General features: G+C 35.2%; 1 protein-coding gene across 1 annotated transcript; it reads right to left on the bottom strand.

Moving 5' to 3' along the window:
- Positions 1 to 3424: 3424 nt before the first annotated feature.
- On the bottom strand, positions 3425 to 15706 carry LOC149804352 (cell division cycle-associated protein 4-like). Its single transcript, XM_089939313.1, has 2 exons — positions 15521 to 15706; positions 3425 to 14342 (listed from the first exon to the last, which is right to left on the bottom strand). Exon 2 carries the CDS (start codon positions 14335 to 14337, stop codon positions 13558 to 13560), a length of 780 nt encoding a protein of 259 aa, XP_089795439.1. The 5' UTR covers positions 14338 to 14342; positions 15521 to 15706; the 3' UTR covers positions 3425 to 13557.
- Positions 15707 to 20376: the final 4670 nt, after the last annotated feature.

The following is a 20376-nucleotide window of genomic DNA, read 5'->3' as shown; positions in this document are numbered from 1 at the left end:
CCAAAAGTGAGTAGGGTGCATTTCCTTTCGTTTTTATGGTAAATCCCACATTAAGACGTTACAATTTGTGACTGCAGGCAAAATTGTCTTCTAATGTATGTTTCCACAGCATGAATATTTGTTATTTTAGAAAAATACATTGCAAGGTGGGTGCGATGTGATTATATGGGCAAGCTCTCTGTTAAATAATTTTTCCAAATGTAGAAATATCGTAGATTCGTGTGGCTTTTATAACCAACATCTACATTTTCATAAATGTACTAACTACAGTTTAAAGACATTCTACATGCTTGGGTTAATGACTCAAGCCATTCTGTACTGTGACCGTGACATACAAAATTGCGGTTTACGAGTTTCAAGAGAATGTGATCCATGCAGAGACATATAAATTTTGGGGACGCGATTGCGCATAACATAATCTTTCTTGATTTCAGTGTAATGAAACAAAGATTCATAATTTCAGCTCTGTAATGATTATATATTTTTGAATGTTGAGCGTTGAAGCTTTCTTTGATATTATTGTACAATACAGTTTTTAAAATAGTCGCTGTGGCAGCCATATTGGATGCGAGATAGGCACCATTTTCATCCAAGTCAATCTTGATACGATCAAAAGACCTGATGAAAACCAGATGCCACTATCATTTGTAACAAGATGTTCAATACGTTCATTGTAGCAGCCATACTGGCAGTCTATGTGACATCGTTTTCATTTAGGACCAACTAGACACCATAAATAGTCTTATAGTTAAAATCATGTCCCGAAATGACCATAATTTCTACAGTAGCGATAACAAGATTTACAAGATGGCTGCCATTATGGTCATACTGGATGTCAGATCGACATTATCCTCTTACAGGACGATACCAGCTAAACACCATAAAAAGTCTGAAAACATGTCAACATGATTTTCCATTTAGCAGGAGAAACAGTAACAAGGCATTCAAGATTGCTACATTGGTGGCCATACTGGATTTGATTTCGTAACCATTTTCATTTAAAACTAACTAGACATCCCAAGTCCTCTCATGCAAACCCAATGTCGATATGAATTTTCATCTATAATTAGCGATACAGTTTTCATGATATCCGCTGTAATGGTCATTTTGGATATCAGATCGGAACAATTTTAATTTAAGGCTAACAAGACATCATAAAATGTTTTTAAAAAACCCTGCTGATATGACCTTCGATTCATGAATAATATCAATAGCATGATTTTCAAGATGGCCCAGTGGTAACCATACTGGATGTCAGCTCAATGCCATATTCATTTAGGACCAATTTTGACGTCGTTGTAAGTCTTGTGGTGCCGATACAACTTTCCATTCAAGAGTAGCCATAACAAGATGTCTGCTGATAGGACCATATTAAACTTCAAATCAAAACCACTATGTGAGACTAATTTAACATCATAATAAGTATTTCAGTGAAAACCCCATTGTCATATGACCGCCAACTCAGAATGATTAGTGATTTTAAACAATGTCAAGATGACTGCTGTTGTGGATACGTCAGATGTCTGATCAGGACCGTTTTCATTCGCGAGCAAATAGACTTTGAGATGATTGTGTGTGTGCAAAGTTTCATGGCAATCTTCAAAGTAGTAGAACTAATAACGATTCCATTTTTTCCTAACGGACGGATGACAGACAACATACTATTCCATCTTTCCATAAGCTCTTCTGATCTTTGACCAGTAGAGCTAGAAAACGACTCACTTCAATAGACTGACCGAAAGAGCATTTCCTTTTCTACTACTGATTGCTGAAACCATCTGAAGACCATATTGCATGCAAAATCGGCACCATTTGCATCTAGGATCAACTATACATCATAAGCCTTTTGGTGAAAACCCTATCATAGGACAAGTCACTGAGGAATAGCAATATCAAACTGTTCAAGACGGCCATATTGGAAGCAAGATCAGCACCATGGTATTTAGGGCCATCTAGGTATCATAAAAGGACCCTCTATTCAGGTGTAGCGATAAGACCATTTTCTAAATCGCCACGATGGCATCAATATTAATGGATTGGCACAAAATTCAATTAATAGGACTAGACTTCATAAGAAGTAAATCCACTGTCAATATTACAATCCATTTTGGCAGCAGTAATCCCATTTTAAACATGGCTCCAATCCATACAGGATGTACTGTGGCCATCATTTTTATTTAGATCCAATTAGACTATGGGATGAATATGTCTAATGTTCAGTGGCAATCCTTCCAAACGTTATGGGGTAGCATTAACAAACTTGTCCTAACAGACGATGGAAAATAGACACACGAGCTCCTCAGACCTACGACTAGCTGAGTTAAAGCAACAAAACTGGCTACTTTCCATGAAACACTTATCACGTATACTTCATATTCAGTGTGTAAATTCACAAAACTACACACACACACACACACATATATATATATATATATATATATATATATATATATATATATATATATATATATATATATATATATATCCCTTATGGTGATCATCTATGAGAGCGTTTCATGACTGGCTCCTTTGCCATTCAGTTTGGTCGCTGGAATGGAATAAAGGTACACACATTTCAAGAACAATGACATTTGCAAATATTTCTGACAAGTGTATGTATGTAGCCATAGAGGGAATATGAACTATATATGTGATAGACTTTGATTCGCTATCCAGGTGTGGGATGGATTGCATATATCCACTAAAAAGAGGATGCATTTGCAACGGCAGTTGTTAGAACTTATTTTTTCAAAATCTTTTCTTACATATGAAGACCAGTGTCATAATCACATAACAAAGCTTTGTTTGCAAAATATGTTTATCAAGTACTCGCTACTTGATTTGTAACTCAAGGATCCGAGTAAACATCCATTTTATGTACGTATATATGTATGTATGCATATGTATGTATGTATGTATGTATGTATGTATGTATGTATGTATGTATGTATGTATGTATGTTGTTGTAGTAGGGTTTAACACCATTTTTCAGCATGTATGTATGTGCGCATGCATGGGACATAAAATATCTGGCCCAGAGTGGCTTAGTGTTCTAAGGCGCTCGCTTTTACAGACCACTGACTACTCACCTATATCCCATTGGCTGCAAGTCTTGGCTAGGTCAATGTGGGTATGTGAGAAAGCTTGCCGGTAGCTTCCTATGGGATAGTGGTTCTTCCACCACCATATACACTAGCAAAATGGCATTAAGCCCACAACAACATAAAAAAAACCTGACAGAATAATCTACTACCTCGCATTTCTAATGCAATGTCCTACAACAATGAATACTCTTGACTTTGTAATGACTTCTGATGCGAAGATTTGCCTCTTTTTTCAATATTCCCAAGTCAAAAGCAAAACGTCGCAGACAGACCTCACTAAATATGCTGCATAAAAAGAAAAAGAAAAGACAAAACTCTGGTTTAAAAATAAAGTATGATATTTAATAAATAATATGAATGTAAGAACATGATATGAACATTTGGAGCAACATATGTTCTATTATCTACCCCAGACCAAATTTTAATACTACTTCTCAATCGAATCATGCTCAGGTTTTTCAGCCAACAAAAGTCACCTTAGAAATACTATTTATCTGCCACTACATTGTTTACAAGATAGTTTTGTGTGTACTTCACACAACATCAGAATTCATTATGACAACTTATCAATTATGATAATTCATTCTTGGTCTAACCTTCCTAACTTTCTTTTTTTTAAAGACCATTCTTTAAACAATGCTTTATGATGAGGTCTATGCCATCTTCGGTCAAATTCACTCTTTTTACCCTGTATGACTCCACCGAAGTATTTCCAAGGTGGATTTTGGCAGAAATACCATGAGGTGTTCGGACTGGACTAGCTATGTGACTAAGTGCAAAATCTATAAAAGTACCAATAAAAAGTCCACTCAACCCAAAACTTTGAAGGGGGTAAAAATCATATCCAATAGAATGAAAATGCTTTATTTGTACAGGTAAACGTCTATGCACATCTTATGTGTTAATATACCTGCATCATATTGCTTATGATCACTATGATGGATGGAGAGTGTTAAGACTAGCGAAAATGTCTCCTTTACTAATGAATTAAATATTTATTAGTATCTTAACTCATTGTAAGGGAATTTATTACTTTATGAAAACAAAATTCTACACCCATCATAATGAATCTTTGGTACATGCATATGTAAATAAAATGTAGAAGATTCTTCACATCTTAAGTTACAATAAAGCAACTACAATGAAATTTAATACTAATAACAATCTCCGCAAGTTTTGGGTTGACACAAACTTATTACATATGACTGATTTCTTATCAATGCTTGAATGGTGGACAACTTAACATTGCATAAAAATCTGGAGACAGTTTTCAGACATTTAACTGTCGAACAATTTTTGATCATTAAATTAAATATTTTGACAAATTATTTACAGTTCAGTAACAAAAGTAGTTCTATATTATTAATAACTGTATTGTTAAAAATGGATATCCAAGACATCTTTTATGTACATGTTATCAATTTATTGCTAAAATACCATACACACTTTATTTTAGGACAGGAATCATCTTTACACAAATCTGGCATCACATAATTTGTGTGCATGCAAATGATAATTTATAGGCTTGAGAATAAAGATAAAAAAATCTGCAAGTAGCAACTACATCCCCACCCCCATTGAGCAGATATACAAAAAACTAGCAGATTGTAAAATTCTTTTCTCAAATACCAAAATGATGAACTTAACATAAATCTGAAAATCCCAATACCGCATAAGCAGCCCATCCTGTCATAAAATGAAGTATATACACAACTCAAAGTCTTCCCTGCCAGCCATACAACACTTACATTATAAAGAATCACAGCCCTGGTGAATATTGCGATAACAAAACAAGACACTTGCATCTTATTACAGCTTTTTAAGACAGTTTCCTTTGGACAACACATAACCTGACAATTTCAGTTGCAGACCAAATTATTCACTTTTGTATGTTTTTTTTTTGTACAAAGGTAACTTTACAATACATTTCCTATAACAGTAAATGGGAAAAAAGCTGAAAAGGATCTGCAGTAACAGATAATGTATATAGCCCATCACAAAAAGTTTTCTTAAAGAAGATTCACCATTTTTGTAATGTTTATTCAGCTGATAACCATTCTGTAAAAAGAAATTTAACAAATGTTTTGCGTGCCCAAATTTTTTTTTAAAAGGTGTGAGACCATCTGGTGGATACAAGATACCAATACTGTACCTTTGGTAAAGAAGTACCAAATCAAGCAGAAAGATTTCATATATTGTTCAAATAACACATATATCAAATTCCCATGCAGAGAAGCAAACAGTCCATACAAGTACTGCCCATAATAACTTCAAGTACCAAATAGACCAATTTATCTATAATGTCTAACCCAAAACATTTCATAAAATACAAAATAATGATGCAATAAACTGGGATCTTTTTTAAGTTGTTTGTTAAATAGTTTCCAAAACAAGGAAATGATGAGTACTGCAACAAATTATATAAAGAATTTATGAACCTGCATAGACCAAGAGCAAGTTAAATGTGATTCACATTATATTTTGTAAAGACAATTTCCAAAGGTACAGAATCTACATAGTTTAAAGAAAATACTTGAATAACATGAGCATTGCATTATAAACATGAATTTAAACTATTTCTTTTATACCAAAAGAGATACGAGAAAAACTAATATAGACTTTGGTCCATTAAAAAAAACAACATCAGCAAAGTGAATTACTTTTGGCAGACATACTAAATAGTAATAAAATTTTAAAGTTAGCAAATCTCATAACAATTCATAATAAGTAACTTTTCTATAACACTCTTGGAATTGTTCTTTATTTAATTTTGTTAAGTTTACATAGTACAAAAATACTTGCAACTGATGATAATAAAACCTGGAATCATTTTAATAAATTAAGAACACCTCAAAAAAGCTGCTAGTTTATCAAACAGCAAAAATAGTTTCAAGTGTTTTAAAAGACCAGAAATGATAAATATCTGTGACTGCATTAATATGCTGGTTTACTACCAAGAAATTAACAGACTGAGCTGCAGTTTTCATTGCACATAAATGTGAATGCTGTTACACTTCTAAAGCAGACATTATAACTGACCTTGACATGCTATACTGTCTTCACTAGCCAAGTTCCAGTATGATAACCCTATCAACAACTTGGCATATCAAAATGATATTTCTGTGCTTCAGGTTTGTGAATTGAATTTCAACGACTGTGACAGCAAGCCACCACATTCAAACAAAATTAAGTTGTTCAAATTTGAACACTGTTCCTGCATGATTGAGAGCACACATCTTGAATGAACTGATAAATAAGCAATTTTCCACTGCTGGTCTGTTTTTGTACAAATACCTTTCACTGCAATACACCTCTGGTACATAGTCATATTTTTGAGGTTGAACTTACAACATATCCTTTTTAAGTCAATTGCCTCCACAAATTTTGGCTGATGTACAATGAACTGCTGGTGGGTGATTTGGATTTTTAATGTAGCTTTAATAATTTTTCAGGCATATCGCTATGATGTCTGCAGAGTGGAAGTTTAAAGTGATGTCTAGCACTGAGGCATCATGCCGCAGACATGTAGCATGATGTCCCACCCAGTCACATTATACCGACACCAGACCGACCAGTCCTAACACTAACCTCTTAATGCTGAGCGCCAAGCGAGGCAGCTGTTAGTACCATTTTTCTAAGTCTTTGGTATGACTCGGCCAGGGGTTGAACATACGACCCCTGCATCAGATGTGCTGGAACACACTATTGATTAGTTGGCATTACATACTAAGGGATGCAAGTCATGAAGTCCAATAGATGTCGCTAGGACAAAGCACTAAAATATACGCCAAGGTATAGATAGGGTTACCATATCGGATCCTTGGCTAGCAAAGATTTTATACAAAATACAGCACCTTATTAAAATATTCTGAAGACCACAGTTTGACAATTTGCATGCTAAATCACTAAAAGTCAATGCTGAGGACTAAACCAATGCCAAAGGGAGCCTGCAGCATCGTGTATTCACAAGTTCTCAAACTATGGGTTGCAACCGACTCGTGGGCGACAGGCATGCTGCATGTGATATAACATCCAGACATAAATACCCATAGGCAGGTAGCAGGTGCAGAAAGTTTGAGAACCATCGTTGCAGTGAAAAGAAAAAAAAAAACCAAATGTACAGAATACAGCTTCTGCTGGAGAATTTAACATCCAGCATACACTGTAGTTTTTTGTATCCTCCATAAAAGACATCTTTACACTAGATGATTCTGCTGGTTTGCTTTGGCATTCATTTTACCTGCCATCATTGATAATTTAAGCCATATGGAATGCATGGTATGAGTTGATCTATCCATGGCCTTAATATGTATCGATGTTTTTCTCTTCACAAAGTAACTCCTATATGACAAATCAGTATAAAAATAATCAAATGATGTTTTGTGAACACAGAAAATATAAAAATTAGGTCTAGATTTGCAATACAGAAGCATTAAGAAAATATGCAATGTTCCTTTCATACTCCCTCTCCTTTTTCATTATCACGCTTAAAAGCCCATGGTTGCAAACCAAGGGAAAAATTCTGTTCTGTGCTCCTTTTATCACCCATGCCTGCAGCCAACAAGATTTCCATGCTCTGCATGAAAATGCATAATCAAAAATATGCGACAGTGCAATGAAATAAGCACATCAACGTAGGTGCCCTTTTCATCAACTGATACATGACTGTGTTTGGGAGAGAAACTTTGACTATCTCATTAAAACAGCAGGAAAAGTCATGTTTGGTTTGTAGGTTTATAAACATTCAGCAGTAATTTGGAAATCATCACAGGCAAGCATGGGTTAAAAATGAGTATTGCTGAATATTATTCTCCGCTCATAACTCCTTAAAATCAGCAACTCCACCCATTTCCTCGCATGTTTCAATTTGTAATTTCCAAGTCAGATTGAAATAGGATATTCATGATTAATCATCATGCATATTGATTTCATAACTGATTTACTTGTAAATACATTGCAATAACTTAAAGATATGTGGCTATGTACAGAAAATCATAATTCGCATGTTTTATGTATACAAAATTGATTTACGATGTGCAAGTTAAATATCAACAATTACAACGATGTACAGTTAAGCACGGGACACAACAAAAGAATTATCATGCATATCACTATTTACATATGAATATTCATCACATTTTCGAATTGTAATGATAGAATACATTTTAAAATAAGAGAGAGATTGAGATATATGGAGAGAAAGAGCAAAGTTCATATATTCAAATATTTTTACCATGTTTACTTGTTAAGATGAAAACTTTTTCACATACTTAAGTTTTAAATATACTTGGGTCAAACAAATTAACATTAAATATTAAACGGTACAAGAGTTTGCATACTGAAGATATAATTTTCACAGCTTCATTAGCACCACATTTAACACTGTCTCTCCTAGAAATGCTTTTACACATGCCAATGCAAATGTTAATTTTCACAATAAAAAAAAAATAATAGAACTCCAAAAATGTACTTAAGTATTTTCCCCCTTTTTTTTGCCCATGACAAGAGTATAAACTTGTAAATCTTGTACTGGTGATGCTCAGTTCACAGCATCATAGATGCTTTCTTAAGCTTATGGCGTAATTCAAAATTGGTATACACTGCAAGTGATTTAAATGCACACACACACACCTGAGCTGCGTGCAAGTCACAGTACATGGTGCCAGCGATGACATAAAAAACAGCGCAAATGTAATGTTATTTCTTCATTATTAATGTCACTGAAATGAAAGCATGTACATCTAGTTGACATAAATTGAGCGTCACCTGTATATTAGAAAAATCGATTTCCCTCATTTCTGAGATTAATAAGGTTTGTAGGAATGAACAAAAAGTACATGGAGCACATGATTGTGTGATTCAAACATTTAAATCACCTGAATCAACCATCTGTATGTAAATGCACATCATATTTAATTAATTACTAATATGATTTGTCATCAGAGAATTGTTTTTTTCTGATTATTTCAAACTAAACATATCCGCACCCTAATACGGCATGTGATCAAACAAAAAGTTAACTGAGTCCACTTTGGATAGGGCATTAATCAGTTATGAGCAAGTGTACCCAACAATTAAATTAAAAAATAGACAGTGAACGCAGTGTACAAAAGACACAAGCAACCATGATATTATTCTTTGAAGACAGGTACCCTTTACAGAGAGGCTGAAAATCACCCAATAAGTAACTTAATAAGGTGGTGTCATTATAAATGTTGATAAATTTGTTAACAAACATGCACATACCTTTCAGTGATAAATAAAATATCTGTTGTAATTCAATTATCTATTTCCATCTCAAGGTAACAGTACTGCTGAGAATAGATTTTTCTAATGCTAACGAAAAGTTCTTTAAAGTACCTTTGATTACTTAAATACGTTTCTTAACAGAACTTTTAATCAGTTATATTTTAAAATACCATACATACTTGCTTATATGTTGAGTCAAACTGCAAACAACAGATCCTGATCTACATTAGCATAATGTGCCTGCTGATCAGGTCTAGGTTGTTTATTCTATTGATTACCGGGGTTGCACTACAAGAGATACTTCCTATCAGCAAGGACAGAAAAAGTCTGTACAAAGCCAAATTTTACCACAACAAATGCTAATCAATAAATCTCATCGATGTATGGCTTATTACTTGGACTGACCGGAGGTAAGTATATAGTAAACAATACTAACGAGTAAGAAAATGAAATTAATGCATTTCTGACCTTTACAGGAGCTGCATTCAATATTGACAGCATTACACTTCAACACCACATCACAACAGTTCGTTCCAAACAGCATCGCGAATTCTCTCCTAATTATCAGGTCAACATCAATAAATGTAGCTAACAGTACCTAATTTGTTTCACACAAAATTTTTAAAACAAAGTATGTACTTTTCTAATGATGCTGACATGAAAATTTAAAGAGTTACAGATAGGATAAATAATGCAATGGTATGTAGAACGATCTATAGTGTAACCTCATTCCTATAGTGTCATGCCAGTCACCAACTTAATCCACATATAATTAACAACTTTGGTTCATAAAATAAATAAAGTGCTTCCATGCACTGCATAAAATGCTTAGTTTTAGTGGCTTCATGTGTGTGAAAGCCTTCAATTTCTGCATGGCTAGATACTTACAGTGAAGTACAAACTGGCAAAATCCAAACCAAGTGTCCTCCAACAAACACACATGGTTATTTTAAATATTTATTTGTTCTTAACAAGAGTAAATGAAAGAACCAATGGTATACAAAAAAATTAACCTAACACCCAGTACTTTTTGATGATGAAAAAAAAAAAGATTGATTAATATGCTGTGATTACAGATTCTTCAATGCAAATGGAATGAAACAGAAAGTGACTGCTTGGATGAATGTCTGAAACAGAAAAAGGAGTGCTTTAATTTGTATTGTTTCATCTTGAATCAAATATCAAGTCCTTGTAAAGAGATAAGCTGAACTCCTGGTGTTGTGTTGTCCCCAACAATCACTGATTCAAGTCGACAGAGATATAGGACTACAAATGTAGGAATAGAATAAGCTGGCGTCTTACAGGCTTTGATGTTGAGAGAGTTAATCTCAAATCTTAAAAACATGTTACACCGCTTGTCAGGACATTAATACAGACAGTGTCCTTTTCTGATTCAGATGCAAATTTTATCAGTAAAACCCACAATGAATTAAAGTGCACCGACCCAGAACTGATGGTGCATTATGTGATGGCCAATCTGGGTATGTGCAATTTGTGCTTGGACTCAACTTATTTGCAAGTATATATGATAAACAAACATGCTTCAGGTTTTGTAAGCCAGTACATAGTTTCTTAGTCATTGTATATTCTACACAAACACCCATGCAGTACCATTTTGTTGTATTACTGTTATTTTCCAATATCATGATGACCATATGGATATTTTTACTGAAACTTTCAGGGAGTCCACGTCTAACAAAATTAAACAATCACAATCTGAGCAGGGTACAGCATGCACTCAAATAGATGTTACCAAGGTACAGCATGCACACTCAAATAGCTGTTAGCAAGGTACAGCATGCACACTCAAACAGCTGTTAGCAAGGTACAGCATGCACACTCAAATAGCTGTTCCGTAATCCTAATGGGTAAATGTGGGTAACAGTCGAGTTTCTAAATCTTTCAATTACACAGCAAAGTTTTCGTTGTAAACCATGTGCAGAAAACTGGTACAAATTACATTAGGTTGAGCTCAACTTACTAAACGTTGTGGAGATTTTAAACAGTTTTTCCAATGTGAACACTTAATATTTCTTTTTATCAGGGTTGGGCTTAATAGTGAAGCTTGGAATTGATTTTCATTTCAATGCAGCACAATGAAAAAAGCAAACAGGGATAGCTTCAGCTCATATCTGTAATGCAGTCTAGAATTTTCACCAGTCTGTTAGTCTCCACAACAAATCAAATGATTCTTAGATGATCTTAATGACATTGGAATTACATTTATATGATTTTTTTAAAATACATACTCTACCAAAATAATGAATAGGAAAAAAACATGTGAAATTATGTATTAAATCATGATCATGCCATGAAAACAATGTGATTTTGGTGTGAATATGATGGACTATAAAAATAACATGTAAAAATACTATATCGGGATAATAGTAATGCTCCATAAATACAAATATTTCAGCATGATTTTTTACAGGACCTTATGAGGACACAAAAAATGTATGCATTTCAATACTGAGATACAGAATACCTTGCATGTTTTGATTTATAAACTCATTAATCACATCAACAAATTAATATACACCCAAAAAATGATCAACACAACCAAAAATATCTATTTCCAAGATGCACTGAGAAGGATATAGAATATATTTTAATGACAGAATGCTAGCAGACTCAAATGTCGTTCTTCACTCATAAAATTAACACTCTAAAGGTTTTATAAGCGATGTCCCACATTGACTACAGTTCTACTTCATTTAAAAATGCCATGGTTGCTAAAAATATCAACATTTCTGAATAGATTTCATGCTTTTAGACTTCAACGCACCAACCATTTTTGCTAGAGAAGGTTCCGACTTGTAACCCTATCTACACCTTGCTTATGGTCTGTGAATTTCATTGGATGCAGCAGCAAGCCACTGAACCAAATTTAAGGTGTTCAAATTTGAACACTTTTTTTACATGATCAAAACAATGCTCACAACTTGAATGGACTCATAAATAAGCAATTTTCCACTGCTGTCTCATATCTGTACAAATACCTTTTACTCAAATACAACAGTAATGGCTTCTCTCTGATATGTAGTCATAGTCATACTTTCAATGTTTATCTTACAAAGTATCCTTTTGAAATCAATTGCCTCAACCATTTTCAGCCAATGTACAATGCACCGCTGTTGAACACTATTGGTTAGCTGGCATTACATACTAAGGGAGACAACTAATGAAATCAAATAGATGTCGCTAGGCCAAAGCACTAAAATATCTGCTTGATCTGCCAAGGTGTAGATAGGGTTATCATAACGAAAACTTGAAAAGCAAAGATGTCCATCAACAAATTTAAGGCATTTACAGAAGAAGCCCATAAAGATACACAAAAAAACTGTAATCAAGTTTCCTTTCTGTGGCTCTCCCCAAGCTCACAAAACATTGGCCTTTAGTTTCTTTCTACTTACTGATCAAAGTCCGAAGGCCAAAATAAGGGCTTCAAGAATACGTTCCGATGAATAAACTCCTCAGGTTCAAACTCATTGGATACTGATTTCCTGCTTCTGAGGATGAAAACAGTTCTCTGCATAAGACTCCAGAAATTCACAACTCAATACACTCTGATAATTAATATAAAGGCCATGGATGTGAGTGAAATTTCCCTCCTATTACAGTACTTGCAATAAAATGGTAGAACCAAATATTTAATTTCCCCATGTCAGTATATTAAATTCACATCATATGATAACACATTTTAGAAAATGTGTCCTGTTTTGTCAGGTCTCAGATCCCTAGTCTACAGGCAACAAATGAAAACTTGGCCAACCAAACAAAAATGGCAAACCCCCAAAGCAGCTGAGGGGGTACAGTGCACCTGAGATTTTATAGTTCACCGAGTTTGTTGCAAATTGACTCCATCCACATAATTCTTCTGGAGATCAAAAAGCACATACTACATAGTTCTAAATATTTATAATTTATGTTAAAATGGTCTGAAATAACAACTGTGATTTGATGGTTGAGTGCAGATCGTGGAGTAATGACATCATCCATCACATTCTCAATGTAAATATGGCAACACGGTGAATTCACTGGTAAAATCCAGGACAATTGCACATTTACAGACTAGGCACCTTATTGTGAAGGTGGTAACAAAGGCACTGTGCACCTTTACATTTTTAATAAGTTCAGTATATAAATAAATAATAAATAAATAAATAAATACATTCTTTTGTAATGAAATCACATTTTTAAAGTCTCAAGATCCTACAAGAATTTGCATGATATTTTCTAAGTCATCAAAGGCAGCCTCACCTTTACAGAATGGGCTCACCCCTGAGCTTAATATATTTGCGTAGTTTTCGTTGGGAGATCCATTTTGGTGAGGAAAGGAATGCACAACATCTTCAGCACTGAGTGGTGTAAGTTTCATACCTGTTGCGATTGATGAATAAACGTCAAAGTCACTGAATGTGAAATCTATGTCACTGAGCATTTCCTCAACTCTGAATGAAGATAAATAAGTTGACTGACCGCTGTCAATAAAATCAAAATTTGAAGATTTGCATATATCTACTGTAGGAACTGGACTATCTAGTTGGACTTTACTGTCAGCACTTACTGTCCTACTTCCTACAAAAGTGTCAATGGAAGGCAATGGACCAATGTGTTGAAACTGAGTGGGACATGGAGAAACCTCTGTGTCCATTTTGTGACTGTCCAATAAGCTGATATCTTGGTTTGGCAAGACATCCATAGCAACAGACTGAGGATCTGCATCTGGTATTGTGAATGCTGATTCCGATGATGGAGACTGTACACCTTCCTTTTTCAATTCATTTTCGATGTATTTCAGAGTATTCAGAATGAGAACTGATCGAAGAAGTGGAGGTTCTACACGCCTTGTTGGAGACTTCCGTAATTTGCACATGGAGATATTCAAAATGGACTGGCGCTGATATCCAAGAGTCATAGACTCTGGTATTGGCTCAATGTCATCCAGTTTTCTTTTTACACCCATGTTTAGGTTCTGGAGCATTATCTCTGTAAAGGGAAAGAAATACATGAGAATTCTTGTAACTTCAAAAACTATTATGAAAAGTTTACCAAGACACTGATATCCACCAGAGGTAAAGACAAGGCCTCATTTGTTACAGGCCATACATTGTGGAACACTAGCTTGATGTAAATTTCTAATTGTTAAAAACCATGTCAACAAATTAAACAAATCACACATTAGAGTTACAGACCCATTTTTCTGCTTATATACTATAGCAGGTGGCATTTGGTCCAACTTTTTAAAAATATTCTGCCAAAAGATTAGTTAACCAGCCAGATGTATTTGATTTTCTCTTGCAAAGAAATTGCTGTTGAAAACTGCCTTACATGCTGACTTACTGGCCTACTTTAACTAATTTGGTGAACAATCTTCAATGCTGTCTACTAATTAGATGAATACATTTTTCTCTTCAAGTTCATTTTCAACAGTTAACCAACTAGTCAACCAATATTAATTCTGGGTTTTGGAGTTTTCACTGACTCACCAACCTACTTTCTTAATAAAGTCTATATTTTTAATTTCTTACTCATCGCCCAATACAACAAAACTGACACCACTGCTAGAGCCAAATCTTGTTTCATTTCTGTTAACTGGAAATACCCGTCTCATCAAAAAGTGCTATAAATAAACACGAGTATTTCCCTGTCATATGCAATACCGGGTACATAGTGCAATTTCTTGAAACAAGAACCAATCACAGTTCTGGCCGCTTGGCGACGGGGCTTTCTGGATAATCAAGCAGGAAGTTCTGCGATATGTGATCTAAAACCCTTGCTTACAAAGTCTCTGTATGAAATGAATACATTTATCTTTGTTTGCAGGGTTCAATTTATATATAAAGTGATTTAAACTTTTAAAAATAAGCGAAGACAAGAAGGCTGCAAAATCAGGTCAGTGACCTAAGGCTTTCGGGCTCCAAGAAACATTAGCCTCGTTTTGACAAAATCAAACGGTTACCCCAAGTAAAACAAACTTTCAAACCCACAAGTATACTGTATGTCGAAAAACAAGAGATGTGAAATAGAATCTAAGAAATTAGCAGCACAGCAATCTTGTCTAAATCCAAACTGTATAGTACAACGGAAAATAAACTCAAAGTGATGAGTCAGTCAGGCCGAGTGCGCACACAACCGAAATGGACATAGACAAACTTTCAACTTACCACCACAGATCTAAGTAAAAGTCGGTGCGTTTACAGTCTCCCTCATACAGGTTCTATCCCTCCTCGCACTTTCTACATCTAAAACGTAAACATAGGATTTGATTCCTCATGAAAATCCTCTTAATTTTTGATTTTCTAAACGAGTACTTGCTCACTCGAACTTTCCTCACCTACATCTTGGCGGCGCTTGATGTTAGCTCCGCCTTATCCGACGAAGTTATAAAATCAACCGAATCTGATTGGTTGATTGAGGAATAAAATGTACGTAATTGAACTGAAATGAAAGTCATTTGATTTCACATTAATGGAAATATACTTCTCTTACATAAATATTAATTATAAAAATAAATTAACAAAAAATTGACGAACATAGTTTATATCATGTAAGTGATTTTTAGCCAATGAATACAAAGAAATTGTTGATTCCAAAACGAGGCTCCACATCTCCACGGCATCCGGACCAAACACAATGCGACCTTGCCCTAAATTGGTTAGCTCGGAAAGCAACACTTACTGTTTACGTGCTATAGCATATATACATGTATGTGCTGTGTCAGAGGCGACTTGTTTGTCTTGGTTTCCAGAGTATATAAACAACTTACAGAGAAACAACATTCACCAATGAGCAAGCATGTGTTTCATTATTATAATCATCAACATATACAAAAACAAGAGTTTTATCAATCGAAATCTCTGACAACATGAAATCACCTTATCAGTACTGTAAATGAACACATTTATAGTACCGATAAGGTGATTTCATGTTGTCAGAGATTTTTGTCGTACTTTATTGATAAATTATCAGACTCCTGTGTACAAATATTACAGTTCAACATATAGTTTCTTTTTCCTTTCTTCTACGACTTTTTTCCGTTTCTTAAGCGTGCCTCCTATAATTTATAAAATTTTCTTTCCTTGGTTATTTAATTATGAGCATTACGACATTCCACAACATTGTTTTCAGATGGGCTGAATTTTGTTGATTTGGCTGGTAAAAGATGTTTATATCTACCGAGTGGACAATAATAACATGTATTCCTAACTGGTTCGCTCACACGCTCACTGGCCAAGTCGACTTTATTTACATACACATACAAGGCTTTAGGCCTAGTGTTTGTACATTACTAGCAGTGGTAACCCTTCTCAAAGCATTGGAAAGGAGCTAGATACACTGTATAAATGAAATGCTTCTGCATTTAAAAGTGGTTTAGGTTGTTGTCGTGAACATTTCTAACCAGAAAATAAAGTGTGTGAGTGTGTGTCCTACACTGTCATTTAAATGTCAGACTTGGACATCTACAACCTTAAATCATTTTTATACGCTTCATTGAGATGCAAGTGGTATATGATTCGTATTTGTTCCTCCAAATGTGGGTATGTCAGAAAAACTGACAGTAGCTTAATGTAGACGGTGGTTCTTTCTGAGATTTCCTCCGCCAGATATACTGCCAGGCATGTACAGCTATCAAGTACTTAAAAAAATGGTGTTAAATGCTACAAAATACAAAACCATGATATCTGACCAAACCGTTACTATGTTCTCTGTTTGAGCACTGGCATTGGGCTGTCCTTATATGACGTAACTCACGGGTTGGTATAGAGGCGTAGCTATGATATTTTGCGCCCGGGGACGAACTATAAAATTGGCGCCCCAGCCCCCTCCCCGTTTAATCACATTTTTGAATATTACCCTTGTTTACTTATTATAATGTAACGTTGTAAGCCTCATTTTGGCGCCCCTGTACCTTGGCGCCCGGGGACATACGTACCCCCCTGCCCCACCCCACCCCCCAGCTACGCCTCTGGGTTGGTGTAAGACTTGTGTGAAGGTAAGTGAGGGAGTGCTGAAAATGTGACGTCACAAAAATACCAGCGCCATCTGTTAGAGAAACTGTAAACTAAGCAGCATCACAGTATCATCATAGGAGGAAGATAACACTGAGAAGTAAATTCATAAGATGAGATGTCTACGACATCACTCTTTGGATTTGAAATCTTTTTCCTATCCATAATTGTTCTCGGTAGGTTTCCAGAGGATCAAACGCGGAATGTTCAATATATGTTTTTTAAATTATTATATGATTCAAAAGGCTGTGATGTATTCTTGTGTGGTTTTTTTTATGCAAAATGATTTCAAACCAATGTTATAATTTTTATTTGTTATGGCCGGGGGGGGGGGGGTAAGACGTCATATATGAGAGGATCTGAGCTTTTGCAACAAAATGTGTAGAGGGGGGAGGGATCAAGAATCTAACAAATTACATGACGTCATATATGGATGCCACATTTCGAGACGCTAACGTGAAAATGCACTAAGCTACAGAATAGATATCATTCAAGATGTTAGGCTGTATAGCAAAGGGGAGACTCGAGTAAACGTTTGCATGAATAAGTTTTTACTATATATATATATATATATATATATATATATATATATATATATATATATATATATATATATATATATATATATATTATCATTTAGTTCTAAACACAAATCTTATTTAGTGTTTAGAACTAAATGATAATATATATATATATATATATATATATATATATATATATATATATATATATATATATATATATATATATATATATATATATATATATTTAATGTTTCAACACAATTTAACACCAATAATCACTCTCTACTTGATTTTTCTTTCATGCCAATAGATATTGTGCATGGTGACATGAATAGACTCATAAAAGAAACTTATTGGATTCACAAGTTAGATACTCTGTATCCTAATGGACTTAATGCTAATGCACTATATAAAATTGTATAATTTACATTGATATATTGTATATCCTTTATAACAATATAATTATATGTATGATTGTTTGTCTCTAGTTTATTTTATTACATACATACATACATACATACATACATACATACATATATATATATATATATATATATATATATATATATATATATATATATATATATATATATATATATATATAGTGTGTGTGTGTGTGTGTGTATGTGTGTGTGTAACGTCGCCCTCTTAGTAAGAGGGGTGGTTAAATGGATTTGGTTGGCGTTATCTAGAGGATGACCTCCCTAGATGTTCATAAACGACTTTTGGGGGTGACAGGTGGGGCGACCGCCCCAGGCCCCGCTCTTGAGGGGGCCCAGCGCTTCAGACCTAAGGTTGTCCTTATGAATTTGTCAAACTATATTCTCCGGAAAATTGGAAAAGTTGATACAGGCCGCACGTAATGCACGTAAGGTGGGGGTGGGGGTGGCCCTAGAATGTGCGGGGCCACAAGGAAGCAAGCGACGAACGGGGCCCCGAGCAAACAAAAAAAAAATGCATTGCGGAGTTGATTTCCTAAAAGCGCGGGGCCCAAGCGGTTGCCTCGTTCGCCATGCCCTAGTGCCGGGTCTGGAGAGAGTGATGTGATTTGGATTTTTTAACGTAGCTTTAACAATTTTCCGGGGCCCCGAGTGGCCGAGTGGTCTAAAGCGTTCTCCGTTACGGATCACTGCCATCTCACCTCTGTCTGCGCCGGTTCGAGTCTCAGATTCAGCCAATGTAGGTATGTGAGAAAGCATGCCAGTAGCTTCTCGTGGGTCGGTGGTTCTTTCTGGGGTTTTCCCGGGTTCTTCCTCCACCATTAATACTGGCCGCCATATATAGCCTATCGTGTGCTGAAAAATGGCGTTAAACCCCACAACAACAACAAGAACAACAATTTTTCAGTCATATCGCTATGATGTCTGCAATGTGGCAGTTTATAGTGATGTCTAGCACTGGGGCATCATGCCGCAGACATGCAGCATGATGTCCCACCCAGTCACATTATCCTGACACCGGGCCGACCAGTCCTAACACTAACCTCTTAATGCTGAGCGCCAAGCGAAGCAGCTGTTAGTACCATTTTTGTAAGTCTTTGGTATGACTCGGCCGGGGATCGAACCCACGACCTCCCGCATCCGAGGCGGACGCTCTAACCACTATGCCACCGGAGCGGTTGGGTCTGGAGAGAGAGAGAGAGAGAGAGAGAGATTAGGTTATAATTTGACATAAACTTGAAGATTTGTGTTTAGAACTAAATGATAAAAGACTATGTCGAATGGTATGTTTCGCTTGCTTTGTCTGTTCAGCACAAAATCTAAAAACTTGGCATAACCAGTTTAGAAAGAAACGTAGGTCATTGCCAGTAGTACAAGCATATTTCGATTCTTACCGGTATGGTACCGATCCCCCAAGCTCCGTCACACCTGTGCGGGAAATAAATGTATTGATGGTTATAGCGTACCTGGCCGTATCGGCTTCCTTGCAACATTGGCCGTTTTTTATTTTTATAAGTGTAAACATAAGTAATAAATGTAACATTATGTGATTGCATCCAGTTACGTACAAAGGATGCAACTTTCACTTGTAAATGAATGTTTAAATTACTGACAGTAAACATATACAAAATCTGTGATCGGTAACAAAGTAAACAAACATATACGCGTCTGTCAGTCATGTAGAAACTAACACTTCAACATTCGACTGCCTATTTCCACGTTTAAAACAGCCTCAGCTGACAAGAACTGGTTTTACCGCAAATTACAGATCAGGTTGATTTACTGATACTGCTGATTTTTTAAAATTGAAACTTAATTAGTTACCTTTTTAGAACGTGTTCATAAACAGAACCTTTGATGACGAACATTTTATTTCAAGTTTGGTGCATAACTATTTTTTTAAATTTTTTTTTGTCTTTGTAGACGTCTAGTCGCCTTGTCCTTTTTGTTGCCAGTAGTACAGTATCATGAAGATCATAAAATAGTTTGTAAGGTATGTTCAACAAAAGTACGTTTTACAGTCTGAATATTGTTATTATAAGTAAAA

Source organism: Sinohyriopsis cumingii, chromosome 2, assembly GCF_028554795.1.
Source record: "Sinohyriopsis cumingii isolate HCF-2022 chromosome 2, ASM2855479v2, whole genome shotgun sequence".
NCBI lineage: Eukaryota > Metazoa > Mollusca > Bivalvia > Unionida > Unionidae > Sinohyriopsis > Sinohyriopsis cumingii.
Note: the sequence above shows the minus strand (reverse complement) of the source record. Positions and strands in the feature narration are given on the sequence as shown.

What these genes read in the sequence shown, in the direction of transcription:
- LOC149804352 (XM_089939313.1), bottom strand. Translation starts at nt 14,337, where the DNA reads ATGCTCCAGAACCTAAACATGGGTGTAAAAAGAAAACTGGATGACATT.